This window comes from Acanthisitta chloris, unplaced genomic scaffold (genome assembly GCF_000695815.1).
Source record: "Acanthisitta chloris isolate BGI_N310 unplaced genomic scaffold, ASM69581v1 scaffold4287, whole genome shotgun sequence".
NCBI classification, from domain to species: Eukaryota; Metazoa; Chordata; class Aves; order Passeriformes; family Acanthisittidae; genus Acanthisitta; species Acanthisitta chloris.
In genome coordinates, this window is record NW_008681909.1 from 15673 (window position 1) to 31602 (window position 15930).

Below are 15930 nucleotides of genomic sequence, written 5' to 3' on the forward strand. Positions count from 1 at the left end.
AAGCATTCCATGGTAAGTTTTGCAGTCCCACAGTACTCCTCAACCATTCTGTAAGAAGTTTGCTTTTACTTTTTCAGTTGTAGTATTTCTGGTTGAACCCTTCAAAGGTACATTCAGTGGGTCCTGTAGTGGCCACTGATCGCTGTCTTAGGAGTTTTTGTCTTCATTGCTCAGTTGCTTTGTTTGTCTCAGTTATCTGCTGTTTGTTAGGGTTTGTGTATTTGTGTGTTTAATTTATTACCTCTCATTTCTTGTCTTTTGTGGTGAATAACAATTATCCAGATATCCTTGTGCCATGTATCTCATTAACAACTGATAAGCCCAGCTGCTCTGCAGTTTGCAGGACAAAATGGACACAACTTTTCCAGGCTTGAGACTGGTCCTTAATTCATAATCAGTTTGTACAGCATCCTTCAAGTTAGATTTTTGTACTTTTGCTTAAAGACCTTAATTAAGATCTTTCAGTCTTTTGTATTTCTACAAATTGATCAATAGCTGTGTTAAATTCTATCCTTTCGGACTCTCCTTTCTCCTCTCATTCCAGTTGTGGATGGACAAATGTTCCGCAGCTCTTGTTTGCCAAAGCAGTTGGAGGCAGAGTGGCACTTTGGGGGAGTGAAATACCGGTATGGTGGCAACAAAGAAGGTAAGTTAAGGAGACTTCTTCCTTCTTGTACAACAAGTCTTAGCTCCAGAATCTGAGTTTTTCCTTGTCAAATATTCCATCAGTTACCTTGGGTTATGAAGGATACCTGTCCAGTCATAGAGGTGAACTTTTGACAAAGCCAAATTAAAACCCGAAGCCGTAAGAATAGCTGACCTGTACTCTGTCCTCTGACTGTGATCTCCTATTATAAATGCTGCCTTTATAGGGAATGTTGAGAAATACTTGTGCCAATAAGAGAGGTTTCTCGGAGGCTTTGAGTAAAGTGCAAAAACTCTATGTTAGGGTACAAACATTTTGGCCTACTGGTTAATCTCACTTGCGGAACTATTTCTTAAGATACTGTCCATAATGCTGCATACAGAGGGTGAGGCTGCTCCCATCAGTGGCTTGAACAGACCCTTCAGTGACTGATGTGAGCTGAGTTGCAGATTTGGTGTGTGTGCGTTGATAAAATTGCAATGTGATGGGGAGGGAAAGCAAGGTTTTGTCAAACAGGTGGCAGCAAATGTGAGATTCTGCTGACCACAGAACATATCAATGGGAGTTTGTCTGATGTGAAGGAGCTTTCCATGCACCTATACGAGCTCACACAGTGCAGCTTTCAGACATGATCTGCTCTAACCAGTTCCACTTGATGAGAATGATTTAGAGCCCTTGCCTGCATGCAGGTGCCGTGCTGGATTATGGAAAGGATATCTGCTCACCTTTTCTGCTGCTTTAACCTTGTTTCTTCCCTTTTTCATCCTGTTGCCACTAAGTCTTCCATCTCCTCAGTCCCTCCTTGGCTCATGCCATCTGTGTTTTTCCTGACAGGAGAAACAGGATTCAAGCCTTGCTACTTGGAAGTACTCAAAGTTGTCAAAGGGAAACTGCACCAACCAGATGAGATTCGTGGAAGTTCCTTCTATGCTTTCTCCTATTACTATGATCGAGCAGCTGATACCAACCTAATCGGTAAATTGGTTTGGGATAATCTACTACATGTGAGCATGTCAGCCAGAAGGTAGCAGAGGAACACTGGAGTCCGCAGCCATGGGGAGCAGAGAAAAGGAATGGTATTGAGAAAGGGGAAATACACAAGCAGATGAAACATGTGCTCTGAGCTCCAGTTATAGTTGCAGCTCTGTCTTCTGTTTCTAACAGATCTCACTCCTAGCCCAGCATCGCTGAGTTGCCCTCTAGGGTAAACTTAGATATAGAACTCAAATGCTTACAGGTCTATGATGTTTTCTCACCTCTTCTTTTTCAGATTATGAACAGGGTGGTGTTTTGGAAGTGAGAGACTTTGAAAGAAAAGCCAAAGAAGGTAATTCTCATGAGAGTTGGGAAACTGGTGTGGACTAGAAATAACAAAAACATGAATGTATAGGCAGTACATCATGTGAGTTTGACTTTAAAAAAAAAAGCAAGGTTAAATAACCTTTCTTTCACTTAGACCTTCTGTTATTTCTATTAGTCAACACCTCTAAGTGAAGCAAAAATGAATACTGATAGAGCAGTGAAGGGGAAAAGTGTTGGTGGCTTTACAGGTTTGTTCAGGAAAGGAAGGAGATAGTTCATAAATGTCATTACAAAAGAAAGTGAATTTGCTGTATCAAGAGCTGCTTCTGTCAAACTGCAACTCTGAGTTTGAGAGTGCTGACTTCTGTAAGTCTGTCATCTTAAATCCATTTCCCAGTCACTGTCACCCTTACTGTGGAATCTTGCTTAGCTGCAGCAAGGGAGTGGTTGGTTGGGCAATAGCCTCTTCCATGTCCTTAGACATGTGTGGTTGAACACACAAAAGAAGCTGCCATACTAGAAAGTGGAGTCCATTACTAGAGCCATCCTTGAAGACTCAATGAGGAAAACAAATGATGCTGTGTTCTTGAAAAAATAAGTAATCTGCCAACACCTTGCTAGTTATCAGTTAAGCAGAGGTTCAGCCTTCAAAAGAAGTATGTGGATTATGTTGCTGTAATAAAAGACATACTTAATACGGAGTAAGAAACTGGATGTACTATATGGTTTATTCTCTGACATGATAGAACAGCTGTGTGTCGTGTCATATGCACTCACTAATAGAAGAAGGTGGCTTGTTTTAGTAGGTTTAGTAGGATGTGTCATATGCACTCACTAATAGAAGAGGGTGGCTTGTTTTAGTAGGTTTAGTAGGTTTTGGCGTGAGATCAGTTCAATGTACAATGTGGATAAAAGCTCTTATTTTGCTGAGATCCCCCTGTTTTCTTTTTCTTTCCTTCTCTAGTCTGTGATAACATGGAGAGGTACAACTCAGCCAGTCCTTTCCTCTGCATGGATCTCGCTTACATCACTGCTTTATTAAAGGAAGGCTTTGGATTTAGGGACCACACACTCTTACAGGTGAGAAAAACAGTGAAACCCCTAAGCCAGCTTCCCACTTTCTCTGTCGATCAACAGGCGTTCATTTGTTTTTCTGGCTAATTATCTACTGAATCTCTCCAGGGTTGTAACATGTAGTTGCTGTCATTTGTGCAACATATGAATCTGGAGAACTGTCAGGAACAACTTTTTCTTTCTTTGTAGTTAACAAAGAAAGTAAACAACATAGAGACAAGCTGGACTTTGGGTGCTACCTTTCACCTGCTGCAGTCTCTGGGGTTGACCTATTGAGCTGTGATATTTCTGTGGACTTCGGCATTTCTGAAAGGCTGAGAAAGCAAATTGAAACCTCCAGGTATGTTGTTCAGCTGGAACTGGTCACAGAGCAGAACATGGACCAAAGATATACGACAGATCTTTACCCTGGATTGGCATTGTGCATAATGAGAGTTGCCACAGTATGATTTATAATTGTGATTGCCATAATTGATCCAGAATCTGCCTTATGAAAGTTAAAGGGCCTAAACCCCAGTGGAGAATCTGTAAGGGGCTCACAACTAGCTTTCACCAGCACGTTTGTATAGCATCCCACTGCTAGAAGCACAGAGCACCTGGATGTGGTGGCAGACTACAGACACATGACTTCCCCTACTCCTTCTGTTTTAAACGTACATAACTTAGGTTTGCTTGTGAGATGTCAAATACAGAAATTAAAAATAGCATCAACAATCATTCAGAGAAAAGTGAACAACTCCAGATGCTGCCAACCTCAGTGTTCAAGTACCCAGCTGCTAGCTTAGCTAATACAGGGCAAGAAGACTCCAGTCTTTCAAGAGTGGCCTGCTATAAGCACACTTTGGGCATGGTTTTTGGAAAGGTGTTGGCTAAAACATAGTCTCTTGCCCAACATTTGTTTAGGCAGCAATCATATCCTAAGCACAAAGTGTGCCTGACTGTGTTCATTTTTTGTTGCCCTTTACAAGTCTGCAGCTATACCATACATCTGACTACCAGACTCTGTAACTCGATTCATTTAGCATGTAGTCATAACACATAGTTGTGCTGGCACAACGAGGCAGCAGTGCCAGCTATTTAAACTCCACTGCTAGAAGAAATGCTTGTCACATTACACCCACAAGGAAATTGCAGTCAGATGAAATGGCTGATCTGACAGCTCACTTTGCTGTGAGAGGCAGTTCTCTTTGCCTGCTCTCAGCAAGGCACTCCCACAGCCTTCTTTCCTCTGCTGCTGGTGCTCCTCAGATTCTTTGGTGAATCAATTCATGATACCAGACTTGAGTTAAATCATCTCACCAAAGAGTCAAGTCTAGTGCTAGCACAAGGGAAGCAGGAATTGCACAGCCCAGGGAGACCTGCTGGGCCAGTGAGCTGTTAGAATACCACGGCCCATTTTGTTGGAGTGAGCTCTAAGGTGTGGCTTTCCATCTGAAACTTCGGGTGTATCACTCCCTGCACTGTCCTTAGGAACTTCCTCTGAATACAGAGCTGTGGTGAAACAAGCTCTTTTTACAGTTTTTAATAGACGAGAATAGGGAGAGAGTGGAATTAGCATCAGAAACAGGGAAAACAAGAGCAGAAGTAGCTTTGCTTTCTTATCCCTTGTTTGCTTATCTCTTATCCATTTTGAATTGTTTTAAACTTCATTATTCTTTAATTTTATATGCTGGAGTTGAACTCATAAAATTGTGTATGCAGCCCTGCCTTGCTCTGGAATTATTGTTAATACATACAGCAGATCTTTAGGAACAGAGCATCCAGTGAAGGGGCTGCAGCTGTTTAGCGAGCCCAAGGCTTCTGTCAGGATAGCATGAAGCTATTTGAGTAATAATTGAAAGTGAATCTTGCTGTCGCTTTCACACCAAACACAGAGATGCAATGAAAAACCAGTATTTTAAATACAGCGTTTCATCAGACAGACTAGAAAGCAGGGCTGTAGGATCCTGGTTTTCTGGTTTAATTGGCTGCAGAGATCGAGATTTTTCCAATATCTCACAGCTCCGTGTGTCCCCTGCAATACCCTAAGCAAAACAGCTGTAAAGACAACTTTTTCCATCCCATGAAATAGTTGCCAGCTTGCTCATCCAAAATCAAGTATCTTCTCCTTCCCATGGAATATGCAAGGTGCAGATGAATTTACCCCCATCACAGCAGAGAGGTATTACATGACCAAGGGAAGCTGATCCACTGATCTCTTGTGATGAACACTGTCCTGTTTGGCATTTGCAGTTACCTCTTTGCTATAAAACACCTTTCCTGCTTCTGTGAAACCAAAGACTGCCCTCAGGCTACCTTCTCTGAAAACTGGATTTGAAAATAATTGGCAATTCCCAGGAAGGGGAGGAAGTAGCACTTGGAAGAAGATTCATGTCCTCAATGGTCTTGCCAAGCAGTTTGGAGACTTAGAAATTTGCCTTACTGTGAATGTTAGTCCTTTTCCTCTAGTTAGCAGTGCAAGTTTGCCTATGGCTGCATGAGCTACTCCTGCTTATATCTCAGGTTTTACAGCACGAGGATACAAGGTGTGCTTTGGATTGAACAAGTTCAGTCAGCAAGAAGTCAAGGGCTGGGGATGGAGCTACCCATACTTGTCCCATCACTGACACCTTGATGTAAATTCAGGCTGTTTTGTGAAATAGGTAAAGCTCATCCTACATGTGTATTCTTTACCAGAATCTGAGATTCATGTTGGGAACTTCCTCAGTGTCACACCAAACTTCTCTTCCCTCCTCACTAGGAGCTTCTGTTTGAACATGAAGAAAGTAGTTGTAGCCTCTTCTCAACCTTAAACATTTCTTATTCCCCTTCCTGGTGTTTGACAAAACTTAGTGTATTGTCTGTTCATTTTGTCTTCAGTGAACACTTTTGTAATTTGTTTGCAGTGAACACGAAGTAGGATGCACTGGTTACTGGCCAGGTTGTGTTATCCTGAGAACTAGCTAATTTAGTGATCCAAAAATCATCTTCCAGTCTGAGCCAGTGCTATGACAAACTAGATCTCGGGGCTAAGAGCTATAAGCAGTGAGGCTGTGTTTGGAACAGGAAGGGAAGGTGGGATGTAGTGTGTAAGGAACAAGCAGCAGCCTCTCAGCCACCTGAACGGACAGCAGCCCTGAGGAGTACCTGAGGGTTTGGTTTTATCTGAAGGGAGGATGCACTAGAAGAAGGGTACCATGCAGAGGAAGTTTCTTTTCTGTGTTCCTTGCCTCAGACTCTGGTACTACAAATGCTAGGTGGGAGCACCTGCTTCCCAGTACCAAAGTTGCATTAAATCTGAATGCTCAGGGCCTTCCTTTGTCAGTGGCACAAATCATTAACTGAAGTGAAACTGCTGCTCTCTCTCAGGGGCCTGATTCTGCAGTCATGAGAGAAACAAAAACTCTGTTCAAAGGTTTCTTTTTGCAAAAAGTTGCAGAAGTGAGCCCCTGCTGTTTACATCTGAACTACCCAGGTGGGTGGGGGATCTAGAGAAGCCAGTCAAGTCCTCACACTTACCCTAGTGCAATGAGATTATTTATTAGCTAAACTAAAGACTAAGCAGCCTTTTAAGAGGAGAGCTCTAATTGTAGCCCTGATTTTTATGTCCTCCTTCGTAATGTCTTTTAGCCAGTCACTAACAGGAACTGTCTGATATGAGTGACTGCAGAAGCACAAGTAATGGCTTTCAGTTCAAAACTTATGTTTCATTCTTTCTTATGTTAATTCCTGATCCTGGTCAACCCTATGTGTAAGTCGTGCCCATGGGCAGCACTTCCTTAACTTTGTGAGTGTCAAATGTCTAATGCAAGAGGCTGGTGTTTGGAACCTAAGACAGAGTATCTTGAATGTCTATTTTAGTAATTAAAGCATTTTTAACAATACTCAAGATGGCGTGGAGCAGTTTCCTTTCCTATATATTATTGCTGTCTTGCATCTTTTTCATGGAGTGCTTAAGATAAGCCAGTTCCACAAGAAACACCATTATTAAATAAGGCACCAAGAGAAGGGCAGGGAGAAGGGTAAAAGAATGAGAGACAGATTTAAAATCTGCCACCATGAGTTGTCTTCCTCTGCTGCAAAGTACCCTCCTTTCTGAGCTGAGGAGGTGCCAAAAACCCAGGAGTGATGTTTCAGCTCTAGAAATCACATTGGAGAAAGTAAAGAAATTAAGCAGTAAAAGCTGTAGGTTGCAAAATCGTGCACTGTGTTTGCCAAAAGACACACAGCTCTTTCCACCTCAGTCTTCAATTCAGGAGGCCCAAATTAAAAGCACATTGTACATACAGTTCTGTGGCTGAAGACATTGTGGTATTACAGGAAGAAACACTAACTCCTCTTGAGGAGGGCAGATGAGACAAAGCTTTCGCATAAACCAGTGGATGATGACACAGCTCAGTCCCTTGGTTTTATTGTTAAGTTAAAATAACACAATTCAGAGATTCCAGTCAGTCACAGTCCTTTTAAGGGCAATGCATTCACAGGCAAGCTGCTGTTCCAGACTGACAAAAGATCACTTGCTAGCAAAAGCCATGATTTGCTCCTAAAAGGGAAGAAAAAGGTAAGTAATTTGGAAACTGGCAAATAGCAATATGTTCTAGAAAGCAGCTCTAGGCACCTTCCCTTCTCTATATATGCACAGCAGTTCTTGGCTAGTCTTTCCAGCCCTATCCTTGTGTGCTAGACAGTTAAAGAAATTGCAGCATTCCTTTCCTTCCGAAGTAGCACAAAGTAGGTGTTACCTACATGTTCTGTGCTCAGAAAAGAGGTCTTCATTTGGTTTTCTGCTTTAAACAGAGAAAATAATTCTGAGTATTGAAGCAGCAGCACAGTCTTCCTTAGTGAAGACACCGTGCCAGTGGCAGCTGCTCTGCCTTAGGAATGTACTGCTTTGTGACTCAGGTAAGTGCTTCAGCTGTGAGCATAACACAAAGGCAACGGGGCACCTGCGTTTAACAGGAAGATGACTTGATCTGCAGAATGAAAATTCCAATTCAGAAATGAGGAAGCTAATGTGATAATGCTTTGGAGCTTTGAGAACAGAGGGCTTAAGGAACCTCACAAAAATATAGCAACTAGGTCGAGATGTTGCATAATTTATGCAGATATGCTGCAAACAAAGGTCTATATTTGAGACAGCTCCTCACTACTGCCTTCCTCAGGTAATTTCCATTATAGAGACTTGCACTTCTGCCACAAAGGAACAATTTCACAAGGCAAAACAGCACAGAAACAGGTAACTGAGCTGTACACTGCATCTGTGAAGGCACCTGATCTTTTACTCTTCCTGAAGATGTGTCTCCATAGGGCTGCTTTGTCTGTGCATTTCTGGAACTCAGTTTGGATTCTACAGCAAAATAATGCCAAAGACTTCTGATGACCTCTAATTACTGATACAGAGTATAGACACTTAGATCCCTTATATTCCATGGGAAAAAAACCAGTCACTACTAAGCCATCAGTTATTTAGGAACTCCTCAGGCTCATTCAGGACACAAACCCCTCAGTTTGAACAAATAGCATTTTCCAACCAAAAATGGTTCATTTAAAATTAAAAATCTTCATGGCTTGAGCATGTTTCACAAATAGTTTTGGACAATTCCTAGGGCCCTCACTAAAGTGAGATTCTTACTTTGATAGGAGGCAGGGCATTTGTTGCTTGCAATCCCCATGTCCTCAGCAACACCAAGGGAGCCAGCCTTGTGGAGTACAGCCTCTTTAGCACATCAACAGCAGCTATCAAGGAGACATTGTGCCTCTGTCGTTCTGTTTCAAACTTTAAGAGATGTTTTAAGGAACCTGGAAGAGGTAATTGAATGCTTCCATTAAACTTGATATGCCACCAACAATTGTGCATCTTATCTGTATAGCAATCTCAGCTAGCAACTGAAAGAGAACAGAGAAATGATCCATCTTAATAAAGGCCTCCTTCCATCAACTACTGCTCTGATCTCACCTCCTCTGTCAGTTTTTTTAAAGCAGCTTTGAGATATGTGGGATGGAAACAGCATCCAAGAATCTTAAACTGCTCCACAGCCAACAGACATCAGGACAGTTTTGCTTCAACAAAGCTTTCCAGCCCAAGACAGCCCCGTGCTTAACCTGCACCAGAGGCAACACTTGTCCTGGTGTCAGCAGCAAAGGCCTGTAAGACTAATCCTCCTCCCGCCACTTCATTGCCTTGGGTCCTTACCCAGATCGCTCCCATTGAAGGCTGCTGCACTGAGGTGATGAGCTAAACACGCAATGTCACCAAAGCCCAGGTTTACACCTTGTCCTGCAAGTGGGTGGACCCTGTGTGCTGCATCCCTGGAGCAAGAGAAGACATAAATTAATATCCCTTCTTGAAGAAAGGCATAATGGCTGACAAACCCCAGAAGAGATCAGTATAGCATTCCTCACCTCTCTGCAATGAACACCACCTTACAGCAGCATATGTGCTTTATCCAGTACCTCCCTGCATGCAGTGCTGAACTACCTGACTGCCTCTCCAGTTGTAAGCAAGACAAAGGGGAGACAACAAAAAGCAGTTCTGAAAGGAAAAATTATAAAGAGGTGACTAGCCAAAGTCCTCTCTCAGATCACATGTGGAACAGGCCTTAATGTTTTGGTAAGTGACCTCAGTTCAACAGGAGGTCTATCACTAGCAAATTTCACAAACACGAAGTGGACACACATCATGAATATAGAGGAGAAGTGGTATATCATTGAATAAAAACAAGAAACAAAATCAGGTTCTTTTATGAGCAGAATTATGCATAAAGGACAAAGCTAGACATATTGATAAGAGAGTCAGAGAAATTAAGTTTGAGTATGAAATGCAAGGTCATGTACTTTACCAAGTTAAAAGGCACACAATGCTCCCAAGCACAGAGTGGCTCACAAGTTGGAAATATTAAAGGTATCTGAAGTGTAGTACAGCATCCAAGAATGACTGAAAGCTATCACTGCACTGCAGTTGTGGTAGAGGAAAAAGTACACATGACCTTAGAATGTAAAATTCAACAGGTCACTGCACAAAAGTCCATGACATCCCATGTGGAATAATTTTTAAGTTTTGCCATTTGTGCTCAAGAAAGGTGTGCAGGATGGCTGCTAGAATATTTGGGGAAGTACAGATCAAGGATGAGATACTGCATTGTTTCATCAGTCTGTACAAACCAGAAAAGGGAAATAATTACCTTGCAATTTACACAGAAAGCACATAATGGACAGAGAGCTACTCACACAAAAGCACACAAGGGCACACAGGGGTACAAACTGGGCCTGGATAATGTCAAACCAAAATGATATATTATTTCTAACCAGCTAATTTGTTGGCTGGGAGTCACTATGCTTACAACATTTCTAACCACATGCCACCCACCTGCCCAAGGGCTACCGCTGGGGGCCTCACCCGATGAGAGCCACGCGGTGCTGGACATACTCTGTGGCATGCCCCATGCCAAGGGGGAACATGGCTCTGCTCTCTGCATCCACTTTAGCAACACTTGGGGGCAGCTGACGGACTGCAGTCCCTGAGGGCTTCAGGAGTGAAATCGCTGATCGAAACAGGGCCCCAGCAGTATCAATGAAGTCAGAGTGGTTTATGTTGCTCCACTGAAGAAGACAAAGATGTTGACCCAAACTAGACTTGTAAAAGAATCCAGTTGAAAAAAATCTGAATGAGTTCCAAATACTGAATTTTAACCACTTAGTTTTTTTCTACTGTATAGTCCATCTTCATCATTTTAGGACATAAAAATTTCCAACTAGCATGAGCCTTTCCCTCCTACCTTTTGGAAATTTAGGTCAACTTCTGTGACTTTCAGAACTAACCTACTTCACCCCCAACAGGTCATCCTGTCTTTGCAAAGTGCCCTTTCAATTTCATCCTCACCAGAGGCAGGAACTTTAGAATCCACCTCTGCCGTTACTGTCCTTTAAGCTGTAGGGTTCCATTCTAACTCTTAAGTATCTATATTTATAGATGTATTTCTTAAATATCTCATACCTGCCCCAAGGCTGATACTCACAAAGGCAGAATTGATGCTATCCACAAAACTTTCCTCATCCATCGCAAGAAGTTCTGATGCATGCTCATGAGATGTAGACCAGACCAGAGAGCTGGCAGTGTCAGACAGCTAGTTTAAGAGAATGTCAAGGGTAAATACCAAGAGAAAAAAGAAGCAAAAATAAATATTTAGTGCAAAGATTTCCCCACTGCCCTGGCCCACACCAGTCCCTCTGCAAATTACTCTTCCAGACCAACTTGCTACAAGTGGGAAATACCAAGGATAAGTGAGAGAGCAGAAGGGGAAAAGATGCGATAAATGAAGAATAAAGGCCTGATGCACAAATTCCTAAGTGACAGAACTAACATAGAAAGGCACAGAAACAAATAAAGTTGCTAAAAAAGAATGGATTACAAATTTTTTAAGAACATTAAAACAAATTACAGAGACCACAAGTCACCTTACCGGAAGAAGAGCAATTGGCCCAGTGGGAAGGAACCTCTGCCATGCTACATTATTGTCTGTGGCCTACAGTGGAAAGAAGCAAGTGGATAGTTATGAACTAGTGACCTGGATCACCCTGATTAAGCTGTTCTGCTGCTTATAGAAGAGTCACTTAGCAGAATTTTACCTCAGACAAATGGAGAGTTGCCACTACAGCTGACTGGTCATACTGATGCTCAATGTTCTTAATTTGAGCTTCCTTCCGGACTACAGAGTTATGACCATCTGCACCAATCTGCAAAACAAAGAGATACAAAACAGCTTCTTCAGCAGCTCCTAGAAAGCCGCTATTTCACTCTACCAGCCTCAGACTACATGTACACATTTTTCGTTCATTCAGGAAAAAAAATCCCCCAAAAGCAAAAGAGGTGGCCCCTTCTGTTCTTGTCCAATTCAGCAGAGTGTTCTTTAGAAAGGGCTATGCACCCTGTTCCATAGCATCTCTGACAGAGTTAGCCACTCACCTCACTCAGGCACTCCACGTGGGTGGAGCAGCACACATGGAATCAGAACCAAATCCAATGGAAAGGTCTTGGGTTAGAGAGATCAACAGAAATAAAGAGCTTAGTTACCAGCAGCTTGGTCTGAAGTCTACGTCCATCAGCTAACTCAATTTGGACCCAAGGGCTTGTGTCAGAGCTGTGAGAGGGAAGGGGCCAGGTATACCCGACTGCTCTGCTCCTGTAGAAAACCTCCACCCTGTCTGATGGGAACACAAAGTACCAAGGTCACAGCATGACACAGGCATGAAAACATGAAACATCACTACAACAGTAAAGGCCACACAAGTCTTAATGGCAGCTTAAGGGCTGACCCTACAACTCCCAAGTCACCCTGAAAGAACAGACCCTTTGTCACTGCTAGGCACTGCTCTGGACAAGAAGCTACAGATCTTTTAATTAAGTCTATTTTTGGAGAAAAATATGTTCTGGAGAACTATACATGCAACCGCTTTCTTGTTGTGTAGCCTCTGGAAGACAGATTTCTCTCTCTCCCCACCCAGTTCAAGATCTGCCTATGCCTCAAGAATTACTAGGTAGATGAATTTCTCCCTCTCAAAACTTAGTGCAAGCAACAGGAGGCAAGTAACTGAAGGCTCTGTGCAAGAAATATAATATTAAAGAAGTTGTCCACTACCTGCTACTGCATCTAACTGTTTTGTGAGAGCAGACATAATGACATCATTCTCCACTATGTAACCCATGTCATCTAAGTCATCTTTCTCAAAAACGATCATGGCTTCTGAACAAGCATCCCACACCTACAAAGAAAAAATACATTACATGAAGCTACATTATAAAGAAGTGCTATCCCTTTCTGGGACTTAACAGCAAAAGGACACAGAAATACAGAACTAGAGGAAACATCCTTGATTACTGTCCATTCCCAGCAAACAAAGTGTACCACATAATTCCTTTCATTAAATTAATTAGTTTCAGCTCAGAAAGTAATTACAAGTCATGCTTTTTATCCCTACTTTCCTGTTATATAATTAACATAAAGCTACCCTAGCACCTTGTTATGAGTCAACCTTGTTGGGCTGAGCAGCACCACAGAGCCACTCACTCCCTTCCCCACAATGGGATGGGGAAGAGAACTGGAAGGGTAAAAGGGCAAAAACTCATGGTTTGAGGTAAAGTCAGTTTAATAGGTAAAGCAAAAGTTGCCTGTGCAAGCAAAGCAACACAGGGACAACAAATTCATCACTTCCCATGGGTAGGCAGGTGTTCAGCCATCCCCAGGTGAGCAGGGCTCTTTTATGAGTAACAGTTACTTGGGAAGACAAACACCATCACTCTGAAATTCCCTTCCTTTCTTCTTCTTTTCCTTGGTTTTATTGCTGAGCATGGCACCATATGGTGTGGGATACCCCACTGCCCTCTGGTCAGTACGGGTCAGCAGTCCAGCAGTGTTCCCTCACAGCTTCTTATGCATCCTCAGCCTTCTTGCTGTCAGGGCAGTGTGAGAAACAGACAGCCCTGGTGCTGTGTAAGTGCTGCTCAGCAATAGCTAAAACATCCTTGTGTTATCAGCAGTTTTTATCACAAATCCAAAACACAGCCCCATACAAGCTACAATGAAAAAAACTAACTATCCCAGCCAAAACCAATACACACCTTTACCTTTATTTCCTGGCTAGTACCCATGCCTCAGTATCTACAGCTCCCACTAGGAATCCACCTTTCAGTCTGCTACATCAAGACCCTGAGGACAGCTATTCTGAGTAGAATGCTACCCACAAATACAGAACAGCAATGAACATAAGCATGACTTGCCCTCTGCCAAAAAGACACCCCTTTGTATCATTGATGTAAGTACTTTTGAGAATTCAGAGTAGACAGACACATGATGTATTTGCAGCCCTAAGTCAAGCACCTGCATTCGCCGGAACGGTTTGAGCCTCATGTTGCAGACATGCTCCCAGGCACCAAAACCTGGAAGAGAAAAGGGACACAAATGCATGGAGACACAGGTTCACATGTGACAGACCCCAAAACAAAACTGAAGCTCACACCACAGTCTCCTCCACCCTCCCTGACTATCAATGCTTGGGCTCAGCTTACACCATCCCTAGGCAGGGCTAGGTCTGCTTCAATGCTATCACAGCTCCAGCATTACATCATTTTATTGTTAACACAAACCAGTAGGAAAGAAACAAGAGCTTTCCATGAACCTCTGACCTAACTGACAACTCTCACTATCCCATCACTGGGCAATATAACAGGTACAGAAATACACAGCCAGTGCAATGCACAGAGTTCAGAACATTTATTTCTCCATAGGGAATTAAGGCTCAAACCTCTTTAAAATGACAGTCCTCATTAAATGAGAAGGGGTAAATTACAAGACTACAGAGCAGCATGTGCTTTTTTTGTGAACAGAATATTCCAGGTGCTGTAGGGAGCACCTTCCTTACAACCTTTCAGTAGCCAAATGTCACAATATTATATGACAACACTATAGTGACACCATGATGTTGTCATATTAAATAACTACAAATCAGACCAAGACACCAGAACACAGAACCCTGTTATCAAGAGAAGTCTGATTTAATCACCACAATTCAGCAGACAGAATACTAAGAGACAAAGGCAAATAATTCTGTTGAGTTGATCAAAAGGGTTTTGTTACATATATGTACTGTTAAAACACAAATAAGGAAATCATACTTACTGCTTAGGAGGGTTGCTGATCCTGGGGAGATGGAACTGACCCTGTTACTGTAACGGTCTGGCACATGATTGTATTCCTTCCTAGGTCCAGCCTCCAGCAAAGCAATCTTCTTATCATGGAAGTGGATATCATGCCCTAAAATAAGCAAATACATGCTCTGCTATAATGCTCCTGCCAAAAATCTCACTTCCTGTTTCTGCCTCAGTAACACCTATGTGGTTTTTGTAATAAGACAGAGTAGATGCAAAACTTAATAAACAAACATATTTACAATGCAGGTTTTGTCCAGGCAAGTAAACTTGTATTTTAAAGCTTTATGACTACAATCCTGTTACTGAGATGGACAACCCTTTAGCAGTTAAAGCAAGGATTACACCTTTTATATTTCACATAAAGTGTACATTTTTGTACAAATTTGTGTCTATTTTGTTATGAAAATTCATTACTGAAGGATTAACAAGTGAAACCTGCAATGTTTACTCCATGCAAAGAACACGTTTTCCAGAGCTTAAACATAAATTCCCCTTTTAGAAAAAGAGATCAAAATAAAACTTCTATATAAGTAGCAGCTACATTAATGCTTCCTCTGTAATTTTATTCTGCCAACAGAGTAACCCAGGCAGTTTGTACTTTAGCTTGCAGTTAAAGGAACTGAAAAAACCTGAAGACTCAAAAGTAAAGAATAAATCACAGTACAGCTGAACTGGCCATGCTTGCTGCACCCAACTGCTACAGATGCCGAAGGTACTGAGGACAGAAATGGTGTCCTTGTAACATCTAGAACTTACTATTGCAGAACTCCTAATAACAGCAGTGCACAATGTGCTTTAGGCTTCTGTCACTGCTACGCCCTTCTGGATCCATGTTGCAAACAAAGCAGCAGCAAGTACTCTCAGGATCTCTAGTGACACAAACTGAGCACAAATCCCTTCTAACTTGGTATTCCAGTGTTTAAAATACAGGGTTAGGTAGTGAAACTTGGGATCAGAAAATGATGATTAGAGGGATGGAGCACCTATGAGGAAAGGCTGGGAGAATTGGCTTTGTTCAGCCTGGAGAAGGTTTTGGGTGACATAACTGTGGCCTTCAGTACCCCAAGGGAGCCTACAAGAAAGCTGGAGAAGGACTTTTTACAAGAGCATGTAGTGACAGGACAAGAAGTAATGGGTGTAAATTGAAAGAGGGGAAATTTGGATTAGATATTAGAAAGAAACTGTGAGGGTGGATAGACCTGGAACAGGTTGCCCAGGGAGGCTG

The 15930-nt window shown here is 42.3% G+C and overlaps 2 protein-coding genes across 2 annotated transcripts in view; one reads left to right on the forward strand and one right to left on the reverse strand.

Moving 5' to 3' along the window:
• The window catches only part of ENTPD5 (ectonucleoside triphosphate diphosphohydrolase 5), a 14350-nt gene extending 10670 nt beyond the window's left edge, over positions 1-3680 (forward strand). The window contains exons 9-13 of the mRNA XM_009078270.1: positions 545-646; positions 1481-1621; positions 1917-1973; positions 2913-3028; positions 3212-3680. Of these exons, the coding sequence (XP_009076518.1) occupies positions 545-646; positions 1481-1621; positions 1917-1973; positions 2913-3028; positions 3212-3298 (503 nt within the window). The 3' untranslated portion in view covers positions 3299-3680. The remainder of the gene's footprint in view (positions 1-544; positions 647-1480; positions 1622-1916; positions 1974-2912; positions 3029-3211) is intronic.
• A 3716-nt stretch (positions 3681-7396) lies between these two features.
• The window catches only part of COQ6 (coenzyme Q6 monooxygenase), a 9867-nt gene continuing 1333 nt past the window's right edge, over positions 7397-15930 (reverse strand). The window contains exons 2-12 of the mRNA XM_009078271.1: positions 14674-14808; positions 13876-13934; positions 12637-12760; positions 12072-12202; positions 11627-11734; positions 11461-11523; positions 11017-11124; positions 10398-10600; positions 9195-9310; positions 8634-8800; positions 7397-7544 (exon numbers count right to left, since the gene is read on the reverse strand). Of these exons, the coding sequence (XP_009076519.1) occupies positions 7515-7544; positions 8634-8800; positions 9195-9310; positions 10398-10600; positions 11017-11124; positions 11461-11523; positions 11627-11734; positions 12072-12202; positions 12637-12760; positions 13876-13934; positions 14674-14808 (1244 nt within the window). The 3' untranslated portion in view covers positions 7397-7514. The remainder of the gene's footprint in view (positions 7545-8633; positions 8801-9194; positions 9311-10397; positions 10601-11016; positions 11125-11460; positions 11524-11626; positions 11735-12071; positions 12203-12636; positions 12761-13875; positions 13935-14673; positions 14809-15930) is intronic.